Raw genomic sequence first — 17,013 nt, forward strand, 5'->3', positions numbered from 1 at the left:
CCATACAGAACTTGTAAGTCGCTTTAACTAAAAGCGGCAGCTAAATGACTAAATGTAAACGTATCCATTTTTGTCACTGAAAATCACCAGAGCTTAAGACCTTGGCCTAGGAAGCGTAATGTAACGTTGTTGGCTGAGGGTGGAACCCTGAGACCTGCTGTACCTCGTTTCCCCTTCTCTCCGTCTCCCTGGTAGCTTTCCTACAGCACTGCTTCTAAAGCCTGGTGACCCCCAGGCATCCTTGAGTGAGTTCCAGGGGATCCCCAGAGAAATGGAGACTATTCTGATCATAGCGTTCACTTTCTACTGTTTGATTGTTCATTTTGATTGTTCATTTGTACATACGATATCTTTCTATTGTTATCTCGGCTGCATAATTCTGGACTAGGCTAAATCCAATCCAACAGCAAACATCCTCTCAGACAGAGGTCCCTGAGACATCATTTAATTTGGTGGTTCTTCACAAGAAATATTTTTTGAGAACCACTGTCTTACCATATCAATCAAGGGAAATCCTAATGGTAGTGGACTGCCCACCATCATCTGATTGATTGATTGTTTCTCTCATGTTTCCCTCAGTTATCATCCTTTTAATAGTATATTTCTAACAGGAATACTGACTATTATATGGAGTTGTATGGAATCTCATAAGTGGGAAAGTTAGCACCAAAGACTTGATGTGTCAGTGTATCCAGCTAGGAGAAGCATCGCTCTGTGTGCTTCCCACTGTGTAGATAATTGGACCTATCTCAAGCCCTGGCCTCTTCTCTCCATCCTCCAATCACAACTGTTGCTTCCCTCGGGACAAACTTAGTTTGTCAAACTTAGTCCCTTGGAGAAACGTAATTTGTCTGTATGTTTTATGGTAGAAACGTGTTCAAAGGGCTTTGCTCTGGGATGGCGCTCCGCAGTGTGATAACTGTAGAACAGGGAAAGGATTCTGGGATTGAAATGGACCAAATCCCCATAAGCCATGTCTTTTATCTCTCCGAGGGGCACCAGAGTTGTGGAAGCAGCACTCTGCCATTGTGCTGGATGAACAACGGTGTACAATGGCCTGTTTGTTCTGGGGAATCTAACTGTTTCAATGCCTGGCTCAACATGAGAGGAGTCTCTCTGTGGACATGGAGGACATTTTGCTGCTGCCAGATTTCCATGAATAACCTCCCTGTGGAAACCTTATATGAAACCTGTTGTGGACCTACAAGTGTTATGGCTTTGACCTAAGGAATATAGCTGAGACTTGTCTGGTCGGAACCATAACACAGTGACATAATTGATTAATATGTAATAAATGGTGCAGTTACTTCTATTGCAGAACACTGTTAGAATAGGATCTCTCCAGGCTGTGTTCTGGTGAACATGAATCTGGACTACAGATGTCCTTCCTATCATCCCCTTGTCCCCTTGGAGCATTTTAGAGCCACTGCCTGGACAGTGAAGGAGAAAGGAATCGACAGCCATTGAACTCTTATAACAGACCATAAGAGAATGACAGTCCACCATATAATGATACAATGGCCCATAAAAGGAGATGGAATTCCCCCAGGATATAAATGAGTAGAGCAGATGGAACAGGAAGTCAATGTTAAGGATGGGAACCTTATAGACCCACACACTACTGCACAGACTCAGGGGAACCTGAGGTTTAGCTATGGAGGTGCAATGCCTTGGGCTCTCATTTCTGAGCACTACCTGCCCTGTACCTAGTTCAGGGCATGAATTACCTTATTTTCTTTTGTTGTTTTTATTGCTTTATTGGACAGACCCGGCAGAGAGGAAGGATAGGAGAAGATATGGGGGGAGGACATTCAGCAAAGGTCGCCGGGTCCAGGAGTCGAACCCGGGACGGCCATGTTGCACTGTAGTGAGTTACGTGGTGCGCCACTCTGGCGCCCCATGAATGACCTTTTTAAAGTAAAAAAGGAAAGGATAGGTACAACTTATTGTATATAACGATTTTGTAATTCTCTTTGAGCTCTTGATACAATGACAGTAGACAACAGGTGAATTGGAGATCTTATTTTTCTGTATTTTGTCGCTTTAAAGGTTTGTTTACATTGGTAATGTTTGTGAACACTGGAGTAAAATACACCTGTTATATTTTAATTTAAAATGGGTAAAAATTAAATATAAATAAAAAACATAAACTGAATTATATTTGAGCTGGAACCAAACTAGTTTGCATTGCATGTTCTTTTTATATTCTATTCTAAATAGCTTAATCTTCACTAATGTTGAATTTAAGTCACTGGCAAAACGTCTGATGTCCTCTACTAACTTTAAACCACACAGCTCTACTCTATCAAGCTAGCTATGAGATCCATGCAGACAGTGCTGCAGAGTTTGCTAAGAGTATTGTAAACAATGGAGTCTCTGGACTCTGCTGGACAAACTGTGATGACAACATTTCTAAATGATCCCAAGCATTTTTCTCTGCATTATGTTCTGTAAAAACCAATTTGGATATTGGCACCTATTGGCCAACATATAGGTTGATAGCAATATGTCTGTGTTAGGCCAATATGGGCAGAGAAATTTATCGGTCAGGCTCTAATGCTGAGTCTGTATAACATTTCCTTGTTCTCTTCTTCTCCGTCCTTCCTTCCTCCTCCTCCTCTGTCTCTCTGATCTCTCAGGTGAAGAGTGAGCCGGGCTCTCCCTCCTCCGTGGGGGTGATGGATCGATCCCGTGTGCTCCTGTGTGCGTTGACCTTCTTATGCCTATCTCTGAACCCACTGCCCTCCCTGCTGGGCTCGGAGGACCAGGGTCCCAGCCTGGGCGGTGGACACGGATCCTCCAGAACACTCGTCTGGTTCCCCAGCCACACTCAGAACTTTGGTGAGCGACCACGATGGATTCATTCCACTCACATGTTGCATAAAATGTCCAGAACTGAACATTGTTAAAGGAAAACTCAAACATTTGGGGAAATTAGCTTATTTAACATCTTCCCTGGAGTTAGACAAGAAGATACATACCTTTTTCGTCTCTCTGCATGCATTGGGCTTAGGGAACGCCTGGACCGTTAGCCTAGCTTAGCTTCATCACTGGAAGTGGGGCAGACATCTAGCCTAGTTCACTACAGTCAGGACATATACTCCAAATACAATCAAAATACAACTCCCAAACGTTCCTGTAAACATGTTGTGACCTGTGTATTTACCATGTCTCCCACTCACACAAGTCACACGAGTCTCCCAGTCACACAAGTCTCCCAGACACACAAGTCTCCCAGTCACATGAGTCTCCCAGTCACACAAGTCTCCAAGTCACACAAGTCACATGAGTCTCCCAGTCACATTTATTTCCTGTTGCAGTGTGTTCGCCATAGGGCTGGGCGATATAACAATAATAACGATTATCGCAATATATTTTAATAATCGATATCGGGGGGGGGGGGGGGGGGGATATCGAATTCTTTCTTTTTCTTTTTCGTTCTTTTTTTTGTGACCTGCAACAGGGCAGTTTTTTTATTTTTTTTTTATTATTATTGCAGGAAAAGTAGTACATACATTTACAATCGTCAATATTATACATTTTCCATCTTTTCTTCTTTTCTTCCCCTTTCATTTCCCCTTCCCCTCCCTCATACCCACCCCATCCCCCCCACACCGAGGTTTTTGAAGACACATCTGCAAATCAACAGGGCAGTTTTAAAACCAGAGACAGTGGACAGACTTGTCTTTCTTGCCTGCAACTTAAAGTAATGGCTTTGCTTGTCCAAATGACAATACTGACCAAATTGAGATTTATTTTTCTCTTGTCCAAACCGTCTGTACACAGTAAGCTATGTGTGCTAGCAGAGCTAGTCTCCAGTTGCGAGTCACGGTGCACATGTGCGGTGGTTTGTCCACCAAAAAAGCGCCAAAAGATAGAAAAGAAACTAGCAGAGCCAGAACTATTCAACTCCCCTGGAGCCACAGCCAGCAGAGAAGCCGGTTTACTTTCGCTTTCAAACCAGCTGCAGAGCTGAGAACTGGAGTGTGAGGGGCTGTAACACTAAAGATGGCGGCAACGACAAAGAATTGCTGCAAAATAAACATACATCTGTATGTATCTTATAAGTATACTTATAACAATATCGATAATTATCGATATCGAGTGATATGATATTGTTATCGATATCGTTATCGCAATATCATTTTTGGCCATATCGCCCAGCCCTAGTTTGCCAAGACACAAGCTGACAGGAAGTACACCTGGGCCCAAGCTGTTAGCAGTCTCCTGAAAAGCTCTATAGATGTTGGGGGTATCTCACACATGTCTCCTCCTCCAGCATCGTGGCTGAGGTGCGTGTTGCCGTGGGTGATGGTGTGGGTGCTGAGTGGGGTGGGCGCCGTGTGGGGCTGCGTCAGGGTGCTCTACCTCTGGGAGCCTGTCACATGCCTCCACTCCCCCAACTCTGTCTCCTTCTGGAGGCACCGCAAGCAAGCCGACCTTCATCTCAACAGGGTGAGTGGCAGGGAAGCCCCTGGCGTCCTGTAGACTTTTCTTGGCTAGCATAGGTGAAAGATTGTCTTTGTATCCTAATCATGTTTAACCTCTTAAGCCCGATTTATTGCACGTCACAAATGGATCAATACAGTCCGTATTAAGTGATGCTGCGTTTCTTTTTCAAATGTAGCCAAGAGTAAAGACCTTAAACCCTATCAAAACAGCAGTCAAAGTGTATATTTTCAGCACTACGTTTGTTTACCAATGATTTTAAGTAGGGATGTCCGATATTATCGGCCTACCGATATTGGCATTAAAATGTGATATGGGAAATTATCGGTATCGGTTTTCAAAAAAAAAAAATATATATATATATAATTCTTTACATTTATTTAACCTTTATTTACTCAGGCAAGCAAGTAAGAGAAAATTCTGATTTTATTTATTGTCAAAAGTATGCATAATGTTGTGTTAATTCCACAACAAGAGTATGTAATGTTAATTACCTGAAATTATTCCGTTTTTTTGCGGGGGGAAACCCTGCATATATCGGTATCGGTTGATATCAGTATCGGAAATTAAGAGTTGGACAATATCGGTATCAGTAAAAAAGCCAATATCGAACATCCCTAATTTTAAGTGTTATTAGCGAATAACGGACAATTTAGACGCAACGACAGGAAGCCGTCATGAAATCATTGTAGTCCTAAGAAAGAGGAGACCTAGGGCTTTCGATGGACGTCTACATTTCATAAAACTACACTACCCAAAGGCGGTCAGGTGGCGTAGCGGAGATTGCGTTCGTCACCAACACCGGAGACGCTGGATTCGCCTGTTCGAATCCAGCGCACAGCTCCGGCGTTGTCACCAGCTTGGCTGGCCGTTCACACTAATACAATTGGCAGTATTAGAGGGTGGGAAAGCTGGCGGGGTGGGTCCGGGTCATTGTAAACAGCGACTCCTACAGTTCGGTCGGGGCGCCTGCTCAGCGCGGATAGGATCTAAGGGGGGTAGTGTGATCCTTCCACACGTTACACCCTCTCAGTGAGAGTCCGTGCTGCCAGGTGAAAAGAAGCGGTTGATTGGCTAGACGTGTGTCGGAGGAAGCACGTGATAGCCTCCACTCTCCCAGACCGACTGTGGGGGGTAAGTGCGCAGCGACCAGGAAGGGGATTGGAAATTGGCATAACGACTAACATTGGGATGGGAGAAAATTGGAGGGAAAAAGAGGGGGGAAAAGATCAATATAAAAAAAAAAAAACGACACTACACTACCCAGCTCACACCGGCCGCATACAAATGTAGTCCAACCATTTTTATTTGCCAAATATTGACGTGAAAATCGGGTCGATCAAAACTCATTGTTAAAATACAATGTATATTGTTTCTTTACCTTTACGTCTAGGAACAATCTGCGTCGCAATCCAGTAAATAATGCCGGACCTATGGACATTATGTAAGGGATAATATATAGCTACGAGGTCATTGTCGCAAAATAATTGACCGACACGGAGTTTAGAATACCGAGGCGCCTTGCCGAGGTGTTTTAAACGTAGTGAAGGTCAATTATTTTGCGACAATGACAAGAGTATAGGCTATACATTATCCCGCTTATTACATGGCTAACTTACTAACAATATACCTAATTCATTTTACACCATCGACAAGACGAGATCAAATGCAGACGCAGTTGTTCTGTGGCTCTGTCAGCCCAAATAAAGTGATTATTATTATCGCCGGCAGGTGTGTCTGATTGCACTGATGCAGTGTGTGTCAGTGGGCTTGATTGCTCCAGCTGCGAAAAGCAATAATCACCGGTGATTATTGCGCGTTGCCCATGGCAGCGGTCAGTTATCGAAAAATAATTCACCGCTGTCAGGGGCTATTGACCAATCACAATCGAGCATTTCAGCAAATGTTAAAAAATGCCATGTAATAAACAAAAGTAAAGATTTTTTATATATATATATTTTTTTTTATTATCTTTTTCCCCCTCCTTATTTTTCCGATTTTTCTCCCATCCCACTGTTAGTCGTTATGCCAATTCCCAACGCCCTTCCTGGTTGTTGCGCACTTTCCCCTACTGTTGGTCCGAGAGGCCGGAGACTGTCGCATGCTTTCCTCCGACGCATGTGCAGCCAGCCGGCAGCCAGCCTGGCCGCGCAGATTCTCACTGGGAGAGTGTAACGTGTGGGAGGCCGCACTACCTCTCACCAGATCCTACCTTCGCTGAGCAGGCGCCCCGACCGAACTGTAGGGGTCGCTGTCCACACCACCCACGGCTCCCCTCCCCCTAACTCAGCCAAACGAGTTAGTATAGCGATCAGCCCGAGCCAAGGCAATGCTGACTCTCCGGGAGTCGAGACCGCCACCTGACCGCCCCTACAGTAGATTTAATTCACGGTCTTTGCTGCCCTGTAACGGGCGCCTGGTGGTACTAAATCCAGATTTAACTCTGCCATTGGAAAGAGGAGATTTGGGCCGATCCATAGATGTATGACTTGGCCATAATAAGGTAATTTATAGGCCTGATATTCTATATACTATATTCATATTTCAAATTGCATGTGTCCCGATTGCAAAATTCAGTACTGTATCTACAAAATACCCTGTAAATTATTTGCCTTTAGTTCATTTGCTTAGATTTTTTTAGTACACTTGATCTCAAGAAGGTGCTGAATGAGCTCGCAATTTTTCACTTTTGGTCAATGTTAGCATGGTGTTATTCACCGTCAAAGATGGGAAAAAATAACTAATAATTTATATTTTCCTTTGGTTCATTACAATTTATTCAAGCATAGTAACAGACACAATATTTCTTGACATTCGGAATACATTTCTGACGCAAGAACATGCAAATGGTCCTTGTAGAAGTGGATTAATCTTTCATTTACTTGGGTATGTACTTTTAGGCTAATTTTCTGAAAATATGGCTAGGGCTTAAGAGGTTAATGGGGTTGTTCTTCTCCCATTCTCCTCTTTGGTGTGTTTGAATTCTAAGCTAGTGTTACCCAACTTAGTTCAGAGACTAATACTTTGACAGTAGAGCCCTTTTTTTTATTTATTTTTTTATGGCACCTCTGGTTTACTGTTCATCTACACACCATATCCCCTCTGTCCTCTCTCTCTTTATTTATTGTATATGAATTGAAATGATGTGCAAATAAATACAAATGCTAATTAAATGTGTCCTCTTTCCTGCAGGGTGACTATACAGCAGCGCTGGCCAGTCTAGAGACCTGTCTGTCAGTCCTGACCAGAGCTCTGCCCTCCACCAATCTGGACCTCATCTGCTCCCTCTCCTGGAATGTGATTCGCTACTGCCTGCATCGTCCCACCCCTCTGGGCTGGCTGGTGCACCAGGTTGCAGGAAAGCACGAGGGGGAGGAGTCTCGGACCAGTGCCCGGGACGCGGCTCTTGTCTACCATAGGCTGAGCCAGCTGCAGCTCACAGGTAACTGTTGTAAACCGATCAGGATCATGGTTCCCACTGTCACTGATTCCAGTTGACAGCTTCCATGCTGGTTGTTAGCAGTAGAACACAAGGATGGGTCAGTGCCTGTACTTCAGGGAATCACTGAAATCAACTGAATTGTAGCCTTACTGGTCGCTTGCTTGTCAACAATCCAGCTGATTGTTCTGTGTCAGGCTCATTGACTCCCATTCATTCCACGAGTCTGGTCCCATGTAGAGGTATCCAAAGAATTGTGGGATGCAATGCAACCATTGACAATGTGCATGATCATTGATCTCTCTCTCTCTCTCTACAGGGAAGTTGCCACAGCGCAGTGGCCCCTGGGCCCTCTCTCTGTCTATGAGTGCAGTGAACCTCAGTGAGAGCGCCCAGGGCAAGATGGCTCCCACCCAGCTCGCCCAGATCTATGTTACCGCGGCAACAGCCCTGCGCACCCTGCTGGGTCACCACCTCTCCTGCTTGCCTGTCAGTGTTCTGAGACAATCCATCTCCTTATCTCTCATCCTCTCATTTCTACATCTTTCTATCTGCTCCTCGTCTGTTCATCACAGTTTTTATACTTCTTAATGAGATGATACATCCTCTTGTCATTTATTTAAATTTTAAATTTTTATACTTTTTTAAGGTGCATTATGCAGGTTGAGAGTCGAAAAAAGTCAGAAAAGTTCAATAAAGTCTATGGTATATTTTCACAAGTGAATAAACAAAACTGTCCTTAGAGGAAAATTGCACTGTTTGAAGATAGGAGGCTGTTTTAAGAGATCCTTGTTTCACTGTTTCACAAGAAAAGTATCTCCCCTAACTGCATAGTGCACCTTTAAATCCTTATTAAACTAAACTGCATAGTGCACCTTTAAATCCTTATGAAACTAAACTGCATAGTGCACCTTTAAATCCTTATTAAACTAAACTGCATAGTGCACCTTTAAATCCTTATGAAACTAAACTGCATAGTGCACATTTAAATCCTTATTAAACTAAACTGCATAGTGCACCTTTAAATCCGTATGAAACTAAACTGCATAGTGCACCTTTAAATCCTTATTAAACTAAACTGCATAGTGCACCTTTAAATCCTTATTAAACTAAACTGCATAGTGCACTTTTAAATCCTTATGAAACTAAACTGCATAGTGCACCTTTAAATCCTTATTAAACTAAACTGCATAGTGCACTTTTAAATCCTTATTAAACTAAACTGCATAGTGCACTTTTAAATCCTTATGAAACTAAACTGCATAGTGCACCTTTAAACCATTTAAAGAATTCTATGGAATCCCCTCAAACTTTTTCTTGGTTCAGCACCAGTTTTATCTAGTACGTTATGTGTAAATCGGGGCTACCCCCTCTTAGTCCATTAATTAATCGGTTTGGTCTTAAAATGTGTTGATTGATTAGTCTTTCATATTTTTCTAAATGCGAAGCACCTCTATGATCGACTTTCACTCTCTCTCTCTCTCTCAATCACTCACTTACTCACTCACAGTTAGCCACTCTGCCCCTAGTGGCAGCTCACATTCATGTCATGATGAATACTTTGCATCTTTGACATTTTCATGATCATCTCTTGATTTCCTGTTTCCCAGGGTTACCTTCTGAGCTGTGCTGAGAGCGTGGCCAGCCAATCAGAATCCAAGCCTGTTCCAGACTGCCTGCGTTGGCTCTTCACCCCATTGGGCAGGCAGTTCTTCCTGAGCTGTGATTGGTCTGTGAAGTCTGAGCGCAGTGGTGGGGTGTACACCTCTCAGAGAGACCCAGGTAAATTGGCTCCTACAGTACAGTGTCACCGTTTGTTTTTAGCCAATTGGGTGCAGAGGGAAAGACTTCATTTTAGACACCTTATAGTTTATTATTGTTAAAGGAACACACCAGCATCATGGGCGCTTACTGTCTTCTCCAGAATCAGATGATAGATACCAATTTCCTCTCGCTCAGTAGAAAGCTATCCAGCTACCAGCTAGCCTAACTTAGCACAAATTAATGCAAGTGGATACGGACCACTAGCCTAGCTTAAAACTCTGGGTAGAAGTGTCCCAGCTTCTTTATTTATGCTAAGCTAGGCTAGCTTACAGCCGGATAGCTTTCTACTGAACTCACAGGGAGTAAATTGGTATCTATCTTCTTGTCTGACTCTGGAGAAGACGGTAAGTACATTTCCTATAATGTTGGCCCGTTCCTTTAAATATGATCACATCTATGGAATATCCCAGTTTTTGGGACGCAGTCCGCAGGTTTCTAACTCAGAAAGGAGGCTCATGTGGGGGAAATGGATGTTTTGATAGAGGGAGAGGGGGGGTGATGTATCACTCTTGTTCCCTAACTTGTTTGCTTCTTTCAGCCGCTTGTCACTAACTGTCTCGTCATCATGTCTCCTTCTCTTCCTGTTCCGTCCGACCAGCCGACCCTATTGGCCAGCTGCACCGCTGCTTCTGTGAGAAGCTGTTGGAGAGAGCGGTTCACACGCTCATCCAGCCCCAGAGCAACTCTGAGGCAGGCAAACGGAAGGATGACTCTGGGTAAGAGCCTGGGGTCCTGGCGGCTGTTCTGTTACCGTCTTGTTAACAACTGATTGATCGCCTGACAGTTTGGTGCAAATCTATCCTTTACATTCTTTCTTTCCACCCTTCTCTCTCTCTCTCTCTCTCTCTCTCTCTCTCTCTCTCTCGCTCTCTCTCTCTCTCACAGGGAGTTTTCCAGTGCTCTGGAGTTTCTTCAGTTGTTGAACAGTTGCACGGAGGAGTCCTCCTCCCCGTTCCCCGCCCCTCCCAATCACACCACCACACCAGGTATGAAACAAACACACAAGGCACCCCCCCCTCCCCCCATGGCTAAACAAGAAACCAGATACCCCCCCCCCCTCTCTCTCGCTATACTCACCCCATGTACAAGCTACAGTTTGCGTCTGGGCGTGTAGATAGACACGTGGGATTCATTTCATCCTCTCCCAAGACGATAAATAACATTGAAGTTGACTGCTTGTTTGAATGTGTATTGATTTTGGCCCGGGAGCACGGAGAGGCGATCGATGTGGCGTTTAGAATTAAGTTTCTATCTAATTATCAGAGGTAACGCTTGTAGGAGGTGTATGTTTCGTTTTGGTAATGGTTGGACGGCTTCCAGAGGATGAAAACGAATGTGGTGTGTGATCGTGCTGAGAGGCCACTGTAACTAATGAAGCTGTTGACTGAGCTAAAGCACATACATTATATGGTGCATGATTGGTCATGACTTAGGAGTCCAATACAAGCTATTTCATGACATTCCTTCCCTCTCTTCCATCTCTCTCGTCACTCTCTCCACTATATACTGATAAGCAATCAATAAAGCAGAAATTATATTAAAAAAAAATAAAAGCTCAGTCGCTCAGGAGTGACATTGACATTTAGTCATTTAGCTGGCGCTTTTATCCAAAGTTCTGTATGTTAAGTCAGCAGGAGGGGTACAACTCTGTTCATCAAACATTGTTGAAACTTAGGTGCTGCAGTGTTGAGTGCATAGTAGTAGAGACATTTAGTATAGTAGGTAGTAATATAGGCAAGGAAGATTATTTAGTGGAAGAGTGCATGATGGAGGTAGCGGTAGTCTGAAGGTTCACGGTTCGATTCCAGCTCCTCCTGGTAGCGTGTCAATTCAAAGTGTCCTTGAGCAAGAAACGTAAGTAACCCCTAACTGCTCCCGGTGAGCAGGTTGGCACCTTGCATGGTCACCTCCGCCATCTGTGTGTTAATGTGTGAGTGAATGTGAGGCACAAGTTGTAAAGCGCCATTAGTCCATTTACTGTATATACTGAACCTGCAGTGGGTTTGCTGCGTGCAATTTACAAAATGGACACCTTTGATTTGACAAATAAAAGGATCTTTTCATAACCAACATCTGTAAACCTTTCCAATGAATTGGAGCGTCAGTGTTCTCCTGTCCTCTCTCTTGCTGCCAGTGGGGGACCCAGTGAGTCGCTGGTGGGCGTTGGTCCTGAAGGCCGCTGTCCATTGGCTACAGGGTGATGATGTTGCCGTGAGGTCACTGCTGGCCGAGGCGGAACGCATGCCCAGGGCTTTACACACTCTTGAGTAAGTGAAGCGACACATTTATTTGTTTGTCTCAGATGTACGATGTTCTGAGGTGTGCGCATGTCCTGTGTTTGTGTGAGATGTACTTAGGAGAGCATTAAGTGTCACCATGAGAGAATACGAGATCTGCGTGCAAGACTGGATTTTTAACCCATGCAGACTCCAAAACACTAAAGGCTTATTTATGCCAGGGTGCATAAACAACTGTCACTCAACATTTATCATTTGTGCTTTGGCGAAGATTTCTGTCATCTCTATGGTAGCAAAGGGCTCCAAGCTCCAGACTGTTGCTCTTCCAATCTTTCCTCACTCCCCTCCATGTATGAAAATGTTGGCTGCAGTCAAAACCCAAGTGAAACCACAAGGCAATCCGTTCATACAATCACACTGTACGACAATATACTGTATGACAAGGTCCACGGTGTAACACAATTCTGGAGGTGTGAGACATCAAAGAAAAATGTCGAGCAACACTTATTATCTGTCAGAAATTCAAGATTTATGTCAATTGACAATTGTCAAAAGTATCACAAATCAGCCTTAACAGGGCGGTTAGGTGGCGTAGCGGAGATTGCGTTTGTCACCAACCCCGGAGCTGTGAGCTGGATTCGCCTGTTCGAATCCAGCTCACAGCTCCGGGGTTGTCACCAGCTTGGCTGGCCGTTCACACTAATACAATTGGCTGTATTAGAGGGTGGGAGAAGCTGGCGGGGTGGGTCCGGGTCGTTGTAAACAGCGACTCCTACAGTTCGGTCGGGGCGCCTGCTAAGCGCGGATGGGACCTGAGTGGGATAGTGTGATCCTTCCACACGCTACGCCCTCTCAGGGAGGATCCGCGCTGCCAGGTGAAAAGAAGCGGTTGATTGGCTGGACGTGTGTCGGAGGAAGCACGTGATAGCCTCCACTCTCCCAGATTATCTGACTGTGGGGGGTAAGTGCGCAGCGACCAGGAAGGGGATTGGGAATTGGCATACGACTAACATTGGGGTGGGAGAAAATCTGAGGAAAAATGGAGGGGGGAAAAGATCAATAAAAAAAAATCAGCCTTAACACTTTGAGAGCCCACCACGTGATAACACGTGTTATCAGCCCACCCCCTGAATGCCCACCACGACAATTAGCGTGTGATTTTTTTTATTAGCGTTCTGAATTCATATTTCATCAACGGAGTCTCCCGTTGGTAAACCAGCCCCATCAGGAGCTCAGATGTGAAAAAACCGCCCCCTATCGTCTCCCAGATGGTAATGCACCCTTTTGGAATGGACTCAATGAAAATGGATGAGAAAAGAAAAATCCGGAATCCACATTTTACTTCTCAGGCATGTACCCCGAGCCGATCGGATTCATTGTGGACCATCAGAACAGCGTGGAATATGTGTTTACAGTATGTAGCGTTGGATCAATAAAAGCGATCGATTTTTGGAATGGCGATCAGGAATTGGAATGATCTTTTTGGATAACATCTGATCTCAGGTAAGGAATCTATTTTACCAGTCTTAGGATAATCAGACCTGTTTTCACGGAGATATAAGCTTTTCCCCTATGTGTGATATGGCTGTGTGGCTGTGCGAGCGATCAGGAACTAAGAGAATCGATTTTCAGCTTGCGGCTCCAGCGTGCATACGTACACATTATACTATCGATAATCTAGCGTTTATTTGAAAACGATTCATAAATAGGCCGAAAAATTACAACGTTCTAGAATATTCCAGTACAGGGCGTTTATCACGGAATCTTTTTATTTTCCTTGAAAACGAGGGCTTTTCAAAATGCTATAAAACGGAAATGAACCGATAAAAAAACAATCCGCTTCGACAATGTTGACTGGAAAATGAGTCATTGATAAGCGACGGGCAGATTAGACACATAGCCATAATTTAAAACATAGATTAGGCGTTATTAATGCTAACATTGAAGTGGATGCTGGGCATTCAAGCACTAAATCGTGCGCCCCCTGCTGGCACTGAAAGTGTTAAGATAGGAATGTATTAAACTAGGCTAGCTTGCAGCCCAAACTAACCAACCCCGTTCTCTGTCCTCTCCCGTCTCAGCCACCCTCTCCCCAAGGCTGTCCTACTGCTGTGCAAGTCAGTCCAGATGAGTCTGTGTCCTCTGAAGGGCGAGGGGGCTGTAGCCTGCCTGTCTCACTGTGACCGGGCCAGCAGCTACCTCCGCTCCAGCATCTCTGTGCCTCTCGCCCAGTCTGGAAACTGGCTCAACAAGGTACAGTGCAGAGAAGCTCAAACACACCGGGACTCGCTCAGGGTTTTCAGGGTTTTCCCTCCCTGGCTGTCGGAGATGCTTCAGTAACGTCAGATGGTGGGGTTGTGATGTAGCGGTTGAAGACTCTTCCAGGTGACCCAGCGACGAGGAACAAGTAGAGGGCGACAGTGGCTCAGGAGGTAGAGCAGTCGTCTGGTAATCGGAAGGTTCCCGGTTCGATTTCCGCTCCTCCTGGGCAGCGCGTCGAAGTGTCCTTGGGCAAGACACTTAAGCCCTGATTGCTACCAATGAGCAGGTTGGCACCTTGCATGCTTGCCTGCCTCCGCCCGTCGGTGTGTGAATGTGTGAGTAAATGGGTCAGTGAATGTGAGGAACAAAATTGTAAAGCGATTTGGATAAAAGCGATATATAAATGTACCATTTACCATCTGACACTTCTTTATATCATGAAACACAATATATTATTTATATATTAAGTCAGATCTTATAACAAAATGGTCTCCGACATATTTGAGATTGTCAATTGAAGATGACGGCATGAGTTACCGAGCGTGACGCCTCACTCCACCACGTCACATTGGCTCAGAGTGTGTGTGTGTGTGTGTGTGTGTGTGTGTGTGTGTGTGTGTGTGTGTGTGTGTGAGCACAGTGTGAGGTGGCAGGAGGTGGCTGTGGTGCATTGTAGTTGCATTGCATGATCCTGAAGCCCAGTGCAATGTGTCTGCAGTGCAGTACAGAGGCCTCCCCAATCTCCACCCGCAACACGCTCCACCTCCCAACAGATCGCAGGGTTAATCGCCATGATGTGGATAGTGTACATGCAATGGTTTTATGTTGATTTTCTGTTTACATGCAAATATGCTGTTGTTTTTTGCAGAAGCAGTTTTTATTAGTAATTGATTGATACATGTATTCTACCTCGTTCCTTATGTCATTATTGGAATTGGTTATTTTGCACCGAACAATGAAACGACTCCTTTACTCTCGTCTCTCTCTCCTCCATCTAGGGGGTGGAGCTCCTGGTGTGCGACCTCCTGCTGACCCTGAGAACCAGCCTATGGCAGAGAGGTGGCGGCGGCAATGGAGAACCTGGCCCCGCCCCCGCATCCCAATTGGCTGGCTTCCAGAGGGACTTGAGCGCGCTCAGAAGACTCGGACAGTGCTACAGACAGGCACAGCACAAGGTGCAGTTACAGTACCATAGTCCATCTCATCTATAAACTGTTCCTGTAATCCCAGGCATATATACTGTATTTTGGAATATTAACGTGGAATGGTAACACAGACGTATAGAAGATGTGCAAGTAAAGATACACTGACGCAGATACCGGGATTGGATTTAAAGGGATAGTTCAGATTTCTGTAACTCTAGCTTGGGACAGAGGTTGAGTCCTTTCTCAACACAACCCATGCTGTTCCTCATACTAGCTCTGGCTAGTTCGCCACAAACCAATGCAAAGTCAATGGGGTCAAGCTCCCGTCTGTACAAGCTAACTGAGGCTCGCTGAAGTTTACTCCACGGTGTACAGAGCTGTGCTAGCCGGGGCTAGTATGAGGAATTCTACTGATCAACATCATCATTGGTAAGTGGGAAATGGAGTAAGAAATAGGGATAGGATTTAAAAAATCTGAACTATCCCTTTAAGTTCCTCCTAACTAACTAGCTAGCAGCATGAATGAATGAAAACTTTATTTAACAGATTGCAGAATGGGTACAATACAGTACGGCATCCCGGCGACGTGGCCGTCCTTACATCAGCTTTCTCTGTTGGCGGCTTTTAGTCGCTCAATACGAGATGCGGATGTTTCCCTTGGGTTCTTGCAGGAATATGAGTGGTCAGTGTTCAAGGCAATGCGCTAGGATCAGTGGTGCAGTTTATCCACGGACGGGAGGTAGTGGCTAGAAGGTATCTGCATTACAGCAGACTACCTGTGACCACAGACCCACGATCACAACCTCAGGGGACATTTTGTTGTGTGATATTTTATGTCAACCTTCTTCATGTCTGTCTTCCCGTCTCTCCTTGTCTCTTCCTGTTTCTTGTCTCTTCCCGTCTCTCCTTGTCTCTTCTTGTTTCTTGTCTCTTCCTGTTTCTTGTCTCTTCCCGTCTCTCCTTGTCTCTTCCTGTTACTCGTCTCTTCCTGTCTCTCCTTGTCTCTTCCTGTTTCTTGTCTCTTCCTGTCTCTTCCTATCTCTCCTTGTCTCTTCCTCCCCTGCAGGTATTTCTTCACGAGACAACGGTGAGGCTGATGGCGGGGGCCAGTCCCACCCGCACCCACCAGCTTCTGGAACACAGCCTACGACGCAGGACCAACAGCTCCTACACAACAGGTGAGGAACATAAAAACACACACACATGCACACAGACACACACACATTCATACAGACACACACACACATTCATACAGACACTCAAACCCATACTCACTCACATTCACAGATAACAGTGTTTCCCATACATAGATTTATTTTTATCACACCCCACCACAAATATCAAGCTAGCCCACCACAATATCAAGCTAGCCCACCACAATATCAAGCTAGCCCACCACAATATCAAGCTAGCCCACCACAATATCAAGCTAGCCCACCACAATATCAAGCTAGCCTACCACAATATCAAGCTAGCCCACCACAATATCAAGCTAGCCCACCACAATATCAAACTAGCCCACCACAAATATCAAGCTAGCCCACCACAATATCAAGCTAGCCCACCACAATATCAAGCTAGCCCACCACAATATCAAACTAGCCCACCACAATATCAAACTAGCCCACCACAATATCAAACTAGCCCACCACAATAT

General features: G+C 44.9%; 1 protein-coding gene across 3 annotated transcripts in view; it reads left to right on the plus strand.

Moving 5' to 3' along the window:
* srebf2 (sterol regulatory element binding transcription factor 2) overlaps positions 1–17,013 on the plus strand; it is a 49,652-nt gene that overhangs the window by 29,255 nt on the left and 3,384 nt on the right. For all 3 annotated transcript variants that reach the window (XM_084329870.1, XM_084329871.1, XM_084329872.1), the window contains 11 exons: positions 2,640–2,841; positions 4,280–4,455; positions 7,642–7,891; positions 8,208–8,377; positions 9,499–9,670; positions 10,311–10,428; positions 10,598–10,698; positions 11,847–11,979; positions 14,031–14,202; positions 15,210–15,386; positions 16,423–16,534. In XM_084329870.1, the coding sequence (XP_084185996.1) occupies positions 2,640–2,841; positions 4,280–4,455; positions 7,642–7,891; positions 8,208–8,377; positions 9,499–9,670; positions 10,311–10,428; positions 10,598–10,698; positions 11,847–11,979; positions 14,031–14,202; positions 15,210–15,386; positions 16,423–16,534 (1,783 nt within the window). The remainder of the gene's footprint in view (positions 1–2,639; positions 2,842–4,279; positions 4,456–7,641; positions 7,892–8,207; positions 8,378–9,498; positions 9,671–10,310; positions 10,429–10,597; positions 10,699–11,846; positions 11,980–14,030; positions 14,203–15,209; positions 15,387–16,422; positions 16,535–17,013) is intronic.

Source organism: Notolepis coatsorum (genome assembly GCF_963971535.1).
Source record: "Notolepis coatsorum genome assembly, chromosome: 14".
NCBI classification, from domain to species: Eukaryota; Metazoa; Chordata; class Actinopteri; order Aulopiformes; family Paralepididae; genus Notolepis; species Notolepis coatsorum.